The sequence below is a fragment of the Siniperca chuatsi genome, linkage group LG15, assembly GCF_020085105.1.
Source record: "Siniperca chuatsi isolate FFG_IHB_CAS linkage group LG15, ASM2008510v1, whole genome shotgun sequence".
NCBI lineage: Eukaryota > Metazoa > Chordata > Actinopteri > Centrarchiformes > Sinipercidae > Siniperca > Siniperca chuatsi.
The window spans coordinates 28,444,416-28,455,815 of NC_058056.1; the positions used below are offsets into that span (position 1 = coordinate 28,444,416).

Genomic DNA, 11,400 nt, shown 5'->3' on the forward strand with positions numbered 1-11,400 from the left:
GGAAGTAAAGCCAATATCAACAAACACAAGGGATGAAGTGAAAAATTAAAATACTTTTTAAATCCAAGGGTTTACAGAATAAAGTAGGATCATTATCTTATGTCTCATGATTTTATTCCTCTCTTTGTTTTTATTATTTGTTTTGTGTAAAGCACTTTATAACATTGGATTTGAAAAGTGCTATACAAATTAACTTTATTACTATTATATATTATAATGGGTTGTTTTTTTTGTCCTGTAGAACTTTTCTCTTTTTCCTATAAACATAAAAAAAAAAACATTTGTCAACAGAGGGTTTATTTTGAAGGTTTTGACAGGAAGTTCAGTTTTAGCCTCTCCCTGGGGTTCAGGGTGTATCAGTGCAAAAGATAAAACTTTATTTACCCCGAGGTGTAAAGTCGAAGAGTAGAGCAGATAAACAAACACAGTATAAATCCAAACAGCAAAGAAAATTAAAATAATAAAATGTGCAATTGTACAAATAATAGTGAATGTACAAGATAGTGCAGCTGTGCAAGGAGAGTGCAACAGATCCAGAGTTGTGAGTGTAGACAGGGATCAGTAATAAGTATAAATATAAGTCCACAATGACTGTAGAAACTAGGTTAAGTCCAAGTTAAGACTGGGGAGGGGCAGACTCCACAGGGGAGTTCCCCTCTCATAAAAGGTCAAACAGCAGGAGGAGTTTCAGTAAAACAATCTGATCGAGGAGGAATCCCAGAACCGGTCGGACCTGCCTGACTCACCTGCCAGCCACGATGCTGAGCAAACGATCCTCTGGTCTGAAACCCACTGTCAAATCTGCAAAACCTTTATTATATTTGTGAAAATGCAAAAAAAAGATTTCACTGCTTCCCCCCCAATCTAGACCACATTAGACCAGGTCCAGATTAAAAACCACTATACCTAGATTTGTCTAATCTGGACTAGCTTATCCCAGAGAGGCTAAATATTCTTTAAAACACAGTTTCACCTTTATTATATTCGTCATTTGCCACACTGTGTATCGTGTCTCCCTGTCGTAGCGTTGCAGCCCTTTTGTTTTTTTCTGAATCTGCCTGCAATTGTGATTTTGAAGCTTTTTGCCTGCCTGCCTTAATCCTTTACATAGCCTTTGATACCAAAGTACTGTGTATAATGGCTATTCTATGAGGGTGAGCCAGCCCCATCACTTGCCACAGCAAGCTGCAACAGTACATGTTAGTTGGAAATTACAGTGATGAGTGTTAAAGCCACTGTGGAGTGAATAAGCCACAGTTGGAGGAATTCTGCTCTCTTGCTGTCACTGGAACTGATGGAGGAGGCTGACTAGGAGACAGGTGTAGGTGAAATGTTGGGCCCACCACTGTTGACAAGGGTAGGTATAGTGGTTTCTGATCTGGACCTGGTCTAATGTGGTCTAGGTGTGAAAAAAGCAGTGAAATCGCCCTTTTTTGCATTTTCACAAATAGAAATTAGGTTTTACAAATTTGAAAGTGGGTTTCAGACAGCGTTAAGGCTTTACCTAAAATGTCTAACACGATTTCAGAACAGTAAGAGGTGCAAAAAACTGAGGATCAGTCGCTCAGCAATGTAAGTTCAGTTTCCCAAAATTTTCCCTTTAACTGCCAAATCAGAAGTTAACTTCAGCGTCGTCAGCCAGCCTCAGGCAGGTAGAACTGGTCCGACAGGTGAGTCCCACCGTGTATAAATGACAGAGCTCAGCTCCTGAGTCAGTCAGTGATTCTCAGGTGGATCAGATGCTGTAACAAACCATGTTTCACCTGCTGCTGCTGGCCGGTTTGGTTCTGGGAGGATACATCTTCCTCACACAGACTCTCTTCAAAAGATCCAAATGTAAAGGGAACGCAGCGATGGCCGGGAAGACCGTCATCATCACAGGTGAGACTGTCTGTCTGTGGAGGGGGCGGGGTTATCACTGCCTTATTACAGGTAAAAAAAGTTTTGCCCAATAAAGCAAAAACAAAATCAGGCAGTGTGTCTGTAAGTATATGTAACTATTTGAAATGATACAACAAATTATTTCTAAATGGAATAACAAAACCTTTTTAAAAATGTTTGTGATATTTTGAAAAAGGATAATTTATTAATCGTTTAAATGTCAGAATAAATAAACAGACATAAGGACAAGTGCTGAAACACTTAGTAAATTAAACAATTAGAAAACAGAAAATTAAACTACAACAACTTCTGTAAGTTGTATAAATAAAAAGGACATTTAATGATCATTTTATATTTTCTTTTCTTTATTTGCTTCTTTTTATCCAGATTTCTTTACTTTATACATTTATCTCTAAACTGCATCAATTAATTATAATTAACTAATGTAAATGTGTACAGACTTAGACTTGAGATATCTGTGAGCATGTAAAATGATAAATAGATGATACACCTATGATAAATGATATGTTATCGGGTATCTTGAATCCTTTTCCTAAAACAAAGTGATATTTTATAATTTTCTAGGAACTTTCATAGAACAAGTGAGTATTTACCTGTACTGTATGAAGTTATTACAGTTCATCCTGAGGGGAACATTAACGTCTGAACCAAATTTTATGGTAATGGAACAAAGTGGTGAACCGACTGACCTACACCATTTCCCTCCTTAGAGCCACGCCACTGGCATGAATAGACAAGACTACGTGCAATGTTATATTGTTGCTGACAGTTTGTGTTTCCTTGCTGCAGGAGGGAACACCGGCATCGGGAAAGCCACGGCTCTGCACCTGGCCAGGAAGGGTGCCAGAGTGATCCTGGCCTGCCGAAGCCGGGACAAGGCCGAGGCCGCCATCGTAGATATACAACAGGTAGGGAAAACGGATCAGATCGTGTCTCCATTCGAGCTTTTATAAATCATTGACTGTCCTGCAACATGTCATTACTTGCTAAGGAGTGGTTGCATAGTTCATCATCTTTGAACTGTTTCTTACACAATAAACAACTGGGTTGTTAAATATTCTTCACTGGATGGACAGTTTTATGTCACACTTAAGTCCATGAAACTATTAGCCTGATAATCGGGCTGATATTACGTTTTCACTTTACTTAAAACAAATCAGACGTGTGGGCAGTGATTCAGAGCTCAGGAAGTACAGATGTCCACAGTAAACAGCTAAAAATGCTATTCCAAGTTTTGTTTTGTCTTGATCTCAAGAACGTTTCTTTTGTGATCGCTACGTGCTGAACTGCATTTCTGGAAAAGATGTGAGTGAAGAAGCAGCTGAAGGAGTATGAAGAGTACTTTCAAATAAAGAAAAAGATCAAAGAAAGCACTAAAAAGAGTTGAAGTGGAACCACTGAAAGGAGTTGAAATGACTGTTTAAGTGTGAGCACAGAAATTACCTAACATGTACGGACAGCTGAGCTGAACTTCAATTGAAATGTAACCGCTGAAAAGAGTGTAAGTTAAAGCACAAAGTTTGAAAGAAGCTGACTGACAGTTGAAGTGTAAGCAGTGAAAGCAGTTGAAGTTCTCAGTAAAATGTAAGCACTGAAATGAGCTGAAATTTACAGACAGGAGGGGAACTTCCATTTGAAATGTAAACACGCAAAGGAATTGACTATCATTTGAAGTATTAGCAGTGAAAGCAGTTGAAGTGTAGCGGGCTGTTCACACATACAGACTCAAAAGCTGGAACAGCAATAGGCTGCTATTCATTGTGAATGGGACCGCCCGCTGAGCTACAACGCGTAAACACTGAAAGAATTAAACCATTAGCACAGAAATTAGCTTAAGTGTACTGATAGAGGATGAACTCGCAGTTGAAATGCAAGCGCTGAAAGGAGTTGAAGTCTGAGTTAAGTGTAATCACTGAAACAAGCTGTCAGTTGAAGTGTAAACTGTGAAAGCAGCTGAAGTACTAGGTAAAGTATAAAGACTAAAACAAGTTCAACTATAAGCACTGAAATGAGCTGAAAAGTTTACTACAAGGAATTGAGGCATAAGTTGTGAATTAGCTGAAAGGAGATGAAGCGTTAGTTAGACTTGAAGTGAACTGTCAGTAGGGTAGAGTAGAATTATTAAGAGTATTTTGAGAGTTAAGAATCGACAAAAGGAATGAAAAGAGGGAGAAACATTTGGTTATAAAGAGAGGAAGACTGACATGAAATGAGCAAAAGAATCACAAATTACAGTAATAAATTCTTCTTGTTCATAGTAGAAAGGTTGTGTGACTCTCGTTTTCTTTATCTATCTGAAAACCATGTTGTTGAATTCACTACATTCACTCAATTCTCTCATTTTAATCAGTATGTTACATTATGTATATCTGACTCTCAGTCTTTGTATACAGTCTGTGGTCTAATTATAGTAAATATCCAACGTTGTCTTCACCTGATGATGATGATCTTGTTCCAGAAAACAGGAAGTACTGACGTGCTCCACATACAGTTGGACCTGGCCAGTCTGAAGTCCGTCCGCTGCTTCACCGAAACTTTCCTGAAAACTGAGTCCAGGCTGGACCTGCTCATCAACAACGCTGGTACACAAACACACACGCTATTACATAAAGACGAATGATTTATTACTTTTGTTTTTAAAAGTGAGAAAAGAATGTGATCTAAACCTAAACAACTTCAAGATCTCGTAGCCGCAAGTGGGAAATACTTCCAACCACTGTCTACTAGAATAAAATCCGAACATCTCATTAACAAAATACATCTAACAACAATTATTGTGTTAGTATTTAACAACTACAGCTCCATTGAGGCTTTGACAGCATATAAATGTCTCATGGGAGTTGTAGTTGCTGTTATGAGATTGACCGTATCTAGACTACAGTCGTGTGTGTGGCTGTGAATGTACACAAGGCCCGACAAGTGACCAGCGTTAATGGACCAAAACGCATCGTGTGAATCCTTGAGGTCTAACAAACTAGCTGAATGTATTTCCTTCCTCATAAAACATTTGCCAAGACATTTTTTTTTGTACATTTCAAATCCTGCACTGTTAACGTCCGTGTTTAGTAGCTAGCAGTCTTCTTCTTCCCTGTCTTTGTTGACGCATTGCTGCACATTTTGGCGTGTTGCCGCCACCTGTTGGAATAGTGTGAAACCACTGGCAGGACTGTGAATCACGTCACCGTCCTTGTGCACAAGATAAACAAAACCCACTCCACAGGTAACGTTTAAAGGTCACACCAGCATTACAAATGAGTGAACTTTAGCTGTGTGGTCATTTCATTTGGCATTTAATATAATATATATAGACCTTTTTCATGGCAGACATTTTGACTTGTCATAGCAGGACAAGCACAGGTGAAACTAATTTTGTTAACGATGGCTTAGTTTCGTTAAGTGTCCCAGTAAGCCATGACAGTGAGCCAGCACGCACAATACCAGGACCCCAGAACCAGCTCACCTAAATGGATGGCTGTTGATTTTATTGTCGATTACACCTGTGCTTTTTCTTCCATGACATGCCAAAATGTCTGCTGTGAAAAAGGCCTTTAGTTCATGAAATAATGAACTGCCTAATGTTTAAGAGGCCCCTAGATTTTTTCAGGCCCCTGGAGTTCTTGGTCCAACTGAAAAAAAACAAAACAATCTGGAGGTTGTCGGTTTAGTAGCAGGTCTTAACAAAAAGGCAAGCAGATAATCGGGTGCAGGCTCTCTTGATACTAGTTTTTATCTTTAGAGACAGCAGTAGAGACTCGTGTATCTTAGCATATGGACAGAAAACACTGTACGGCTGTACAGGTTGTAAATTGAATTACAGAAACACATCGACACGAGAAAAGTTAACTGCTAATAACTACAGCTGAAACAGTCGATTAATCGATTAGTTGATCGACAGAAAAATAACGATGATGATGAGGAGAATTTATTATTGTAAACAGAACATTTGGGAGTTTTTGGTGGAACAAAAGACGTATTCTGGGAATGTGTTGATGAAAGAAACCTTCTGAGAAAACACACTGAGGAACAGAAGCTAGCAGAACACAGGTGTACAGAGGTGAACAGACTTTTTTTGACAGCATACATTTTGACCTGTGACGGCAGCAGAAGCACAGGTTAGGTTTGACAGTGAGCCAGAGATTACAAAACCTGGGAAGAGACACACCTGATATGGAATGCAGCCATTCATGCAGCAAGTGTTCACTGGGACAAAGGTCTGCTGACTATTGTCTTCATCTTGCCGATTAAACTGACACCAGAATTAAATTTAGAACAAACCGTGACAAACGGTAGCATTTGAACTAGTTATAATTTAACATTTAATATTTTATACTTATTTTTTAGCTTTTAAATTTGTGATATTTTGTACTTTTTTGCAAGTTTTAACCAAATCTACCAATGTTTTCATCATTATGCTTAATATTCTTTATTAAACATACACATCAGTCTATTTAACATTTCTTAATAATTTCTTTAATTAATTAGAAAATAACATTTTGTTTACATTTTTAATTATTTGATGTTTTGATTTAACATTTTACATGTCAAACACAAGTTAGTGAGTCCTGTGAGAAAGATCCATTGACTGAATGAAGAATTAAAAGTATTAAAAGGCCCTAAGTGGTTTCCTTTTTTAAATTAAACTTGAGACAAACCGGGAAATTCTACAGTGTGTCAGTTTTTATTTACTATTTTTATATTTTATATCAATATCTCTACATGTCATTACATGTAGTTGCCCAGTTCCTGTCTTGTGTTAAAGTGTGTTTCCGTATTGAATAGCATTTCCCGTAGGGTTAGGGATCAAGTCCGGTTATGTTTAGGCATCTCGGAGACGGCTGATTGGTGTTTGGGATAACCTTGGGTTCAGGTAAAGATAAAGGGGAACACAAATTGATGGGAACACAGATTTTGATGGCAGTCTTAATAGCACAAAGAACTGCAGACATTGCTAAAACAATTTTCAAATCTGCCCTGTAGGTCTGGTGGCTGACGGGCAAACAGAAGACGGTTTCGGCATTCAGTTCGGGGTGAACCACCTGGGTCACTTCCTGTTGACCTGCCTGCTGCTGGAGCGTCTGAAGGAGGCGGGGGGAGGACGAGTGGTCACTTTGTCCTCCATGGCTTACCGCTGGGGACACATCGACTTAGACGTGAGCTTTTAAATCACAAAATCAACATACAAATACACAAAAGCTCTGTGTGAAGAACCACAAAAACTTTAGCTTTTTTCAGTGTTTATAGTTCAACTCTTTGGGTGTATTTTACCTTCAGTTGCTTTCACTGCTTACACTTCAGAACTCGCAGTCAGCTCCTTCCAAAGATTACTTTAATGTACACTTATAAATAACACAATATACTGATTAAAATAGAAAAGAATTGCGTAAATATAGTGATGTCCACAGCAATAGCTACAGAAAACCTGAATCATGCAACCTGTACTATCTGTAGGTGGACTATCCAAATAAAGTGTTACTGATCCTTTGGAGGGGCCCGACCCCTAAGTTGGGAACCACTGGACTAAACTAGCTAACTGCGTATAAAGCAGTTAAAACTAGCTAACTGTATATAAAGTAATTAAAACTAGCTAACTGTGTATAAAGCAGTTAAAACTAGCTAACTGTATATAAAGTAATTAAAACTAGCTAACTGTGTATAAAGCAGTTAAAACTAGCTAACTGTATATAAAGCAGTTAAAACTAGCTAACTGTATATAAAGTAATTAAAACTAGCTAACTGTATATAAAGTAATTAAAACTAGCTAACTGTGTATAAAGCAGTTAAAACTAGCTAACTCTATATAAAGCAGTTAAAACCAGCTAACTGTACTATATAAAGCAGTTAAACTAGCTAACTGTATATAAAGTAATTAAAACTAGCTAACTGTATATAAAGTAATTAAAACTAGCTAACTGTATATAAAGCAGTTAAAACTAGCTAACTGTGTATAAAGCAGTTAAAACTAGCTAACTCTATATAAAGCAGTTAAAACTAGCTAACTCTATATAAAGTAATTAAAACTAGCTAACTGTGTATAAAGCAGTTAAAACTAGCTAACTCTATATAAAGTAATTAAAACTAGCTAACTGTGTATAAAGCAGTTAAAACTAGCTCCACCTCAAGCAGCTAAAACGCTGCTCTAACATTAATGCATCAGTATTAATCTAATAATGTGAGATAGAATCAGATATCAGTCCCAGGAAACTTTTTACTGCAGAACCAGTACTGACTGCTTATACTCCATCACGCTCCTTCCCTTGCATCGTTTGGAGCAAAACCATCATCATCATCATATAATACGGTAACATGCAGCATCAGTTCGTTTAAAAATCCACTTCTTTATTCAGACTCGGATATACTGAGGCATCAAATCTGAAAATACATGAGGTTTCTCTGCAACAGTCTTCCAGTCCTGTCTCTGCCGGAACAGATTTAGGAACAGCGTCAGAACTGGTTCTTCTGTTTCAGGATTCCTTCCTGTTCAGGTGTGACATTATGTCATATTACCTCCGTCACACAAAAGGATTCCTCCATACATTCAACATTCCTCATCTGCAGCGTGAGGCTTCACGGTCTCACCTGTCAACACCTGGACAGATGACGTCATCACATGCCATTTCATGTCACCTGTACTCACTAATGACCCCTATCACTCAGGTGATCCTGAGTTAATGGAGTTCTTTGTGTGTTCAGGCTCTGGTGGCGAACAAACACCTGGGCACCGGCAGGTACAGCTGGCAGTTCTTCAAGGCCTACTGCAACAGTAAACTGTGTAATGTGCTCTTCACCCACGAGCTCGCCAAGAGGCTGAAAGGAACCAACGTCACCTGCTACAGCGTCCACCCAGGTAACATGCTCCAAACAAACTCCTACTAAATACCTTTATATTCTACTAATGTGCTTCGCCAAATACGTTTTGGAGAAAAATGTAGTGCCTGAATTACGTTTTCACTCCAGGAAGTGTGACATCCTTATTGACGTCCTGAAGTCTCCACTGACAGGCAGAAAATATTTTTCTAGGTCCTCCAGCACGTGGATGCATTAATTCTGACTCCTGAGGTAGATAGTTTCACGTGACATCGTGTTATCAAAGAAAATGTCAACAATAGCCGGGTTTCCATCCAAATGTAGCACAGATTTCGCCTCTTTAGTGGAAGCTTGTGGTTTAAGTAACATGCTTCATGTACGTCATCATTTATTCAAAATGTTTTCATCTTGTTTTTATTCCCACTTCAACTTTTACGCCTCAGCCAAGCTGAAAAACGTTTGTGATATTTCGACTTTATTTTTATTTCCACTGTTTCCGCTCAGGTTTTGTGCATAAAAACAGGTGAATTTAAACGCACTTATTGCCAGAAACGTGTGTAAAAAACTATGAAGAAGTACCAAACCCAGAGTTAAGTTTTACTGCATTCTTTTCAATAAATAAAAGATTTATGGATATCCGTATGTAAGTTTTCCAGCTGCAACTGTAGTTGGCGAGAACCACACAAGTCATAAACTGGTATTTACAGTAAGTCCCATATGACATGTAACTACCAGTGATAATGCCGAGTTCAGGTGGATTTCTGGACATTTGGGAGGTTTATAATGACATGAAGAGAAGTCTATATTCTACAATTACAAACTTAAATGTTGAGCTTTTTTTTTTTTAAGATGATTCTAATATTTATTTAAAACTAGCTGACTGTTTTTCAGGCAAACTAACTACATTAAAATTAAATTTTTATTCTCCACCAGAACCTGGCACCAGACCGTGATGTAAGGAGAATAAGATTCAGTTAAATTTATTAATAAAATTACAATTTACAATCCCCACTAAATTTCAGAGTATGGTTGATGACTATGGGCTTAGCCACAAGTCCAACAGACCACACCTGATGTGGGTGTGGTCAGAAGTGCATCAGCCTTGAACCTTTGAACCCACAGATGTTTTTCCACCTCACAAGATTTAGTGTGAAGTTGATATTTCAACTGTGAAGCTGTGACAACAAGGATAAACGTCTTTTTTCACCACGGCAATTTTCAGTATTTTTCCTCAGTTAATTTTTGCATCCGTTGTTTTAAACCATGTGCGTCTCTCGACCCGCTGCAGGTGTTGTTCGGACCGAGCTGTCACGTCACGTCAGCCTGTGGCAGAAGGTTTTCATCGAGCCCGTGGCCCAGCTGCTGTTCCTGGACCCGGAGGCCGGAGCTCAGACCACGCTGCACTGCGCCCTGCAGGAGGGAATCGAACCTCTGAGCGGACGTTACTTCTCCTGCTGCGCCGTACAGGAAGTATGCGCCCAGGCCCGAGACGACGCCGTGGGTCGGAAACTGTGGGAGGTCAGCGAGATGTTCTGTGGACTCTCTTAAGGTGGAACAACTACGAAGGACTTGAAGATTTTTCTCTAACTTAAATGGATTGCTAAGTCAATGAGGAATGAACTGTCTGCTGTTAAAAACTGTTTACTCTGGTGTTAAAGTGTGATAAATTGGCCTTTATGTCTATACTAATGTAATAATGTTAATAACAATACTTTGTGAACATCTAGTTTTATTGTGTAGCATCTTTTGATTACAGTATCCCTCTCACATTATCACGTCATACAGTAGATTGGTGTCAGTATGGCCAGAGTGAGGTGCAACGTGAAATGTGAACGAGTGTTTGGTCTCTTTCCCAGAGTACACGTAGTAGGAAGTATTAAAGACATGCTGTGCTGCTGCCACCTAGTGGCTGATGTCTGAAATATCAGGGCTTCGAACTTAATCACTCTCTGGACGGTATGATGGATAACAACATGTGTTAGAGCCTCCAGAACAGCTTCAGTGCTCCTTGTCATTAGGACTTTTTTGTAAATACAGAGTACACAAAGTTCAGACATGTGTCCTTGAAGGTTCAAACTTGGCAAGTTCAACTCTGGAATTCAAACTTAAAAGGGACAGTTCACCCCAAAATCAAAAATATACATTTTCCTCTCACCTGTAGCGCTGTTTATCCATCTAGATTGTTTTGCTGTGAGTTGCTGAGTTTTGGAGATATCGGCCGTAGAGATGTCTGCATGTTTTGAATATAATGGGACTATATGGCGCTCGGCTTGTGGTGCTCAAAAAAATACATTTGATGAACTCAACAGCAACGTCTCTTTCCAGAAATCCTGACCCGGTTACTCGAGATAATCCACAGACCTTGTTGTGAGCAGTTTCATGTAGGTACAAAGAAAATAGTCCCTACATGAAACTGCTCACAACAAATCTGTGCATTATCTTGAGTAACTGGGTCATGATTTCTGGAAAGAGACAAAAAAAAATCCCGGCAACCAAAGGAAAACAGAATATGTGGTCACTGTTCGACAGGTGAGTTTGAGATGCACTTCCTTCTACAATGTAAAACATTCAATAAAAGAAGAAACATTTACTTTAACAGGTTCAACTCTCAGATTTCAAAGAGCTAAATGAGCTCTCAGCATTAAAAATACTCCTAGGAGAAGGAGGCAGGGCCGATCCTGCTGCCCAATATAT

The 11,400-nt window shown here is 38.8% G+C and overlaps 1 protein-coding gene across 1 annotated transcript; it reads left to right on the forward strand.

Moving 5' to 3' along the window:
• Positions 1–1,707: 1,707 nt before the first annotated feature.
• LOC122862326 (dehydrogenase/reductase SDR family member 13-like) lies at positions 1,708–10,432 on the forward strand. Its single transcript, XM_044167745.1, has 6 exons — positions 1,708–1,881; positions 2,692–2,810; positions 4,361–4,484; positions 6,880–7,052; positions 8,593–8,746; positions 9,995–10,432. The coding sequence occupies exons 1-6, from the start codon at positions 1,755–1,757 to the stop codon at positions 10,252–10,254; spliced, it is 957 nt and encodes a 318-aa protein (XP_044023680.1). The 5' UTR covers positions 1,708–1,754; the 3' UTR covers positions 10,255–10,432.
• The last annotated feature ends 968 nt before the right edge of the window (positions 10,433–11,400 follow it).

Coding starts and splice junctions, on each gene's coding strand:
- LOC122862326 (XM_044167745.1), top strand. CDS start 1,755: ATGTTTCACCTGCTGCTGCTGGCCGGTTTGGTTCTGGGAGGATACATC. Junction 2,811..4,360: donor CCATCGTAGATATACAACAG/GTAGGGAAAACG, acceptor ATCTTGTTCCAG/AAAACAGGAAGTACTGACGT. Junction 8,747..9,994: donor CTGCTACAGCGTCCACCCAG/GTAACATGCTCC, acceptor GACCCGCTGCAG/GTGTTGTTCGGACCGAGCTG.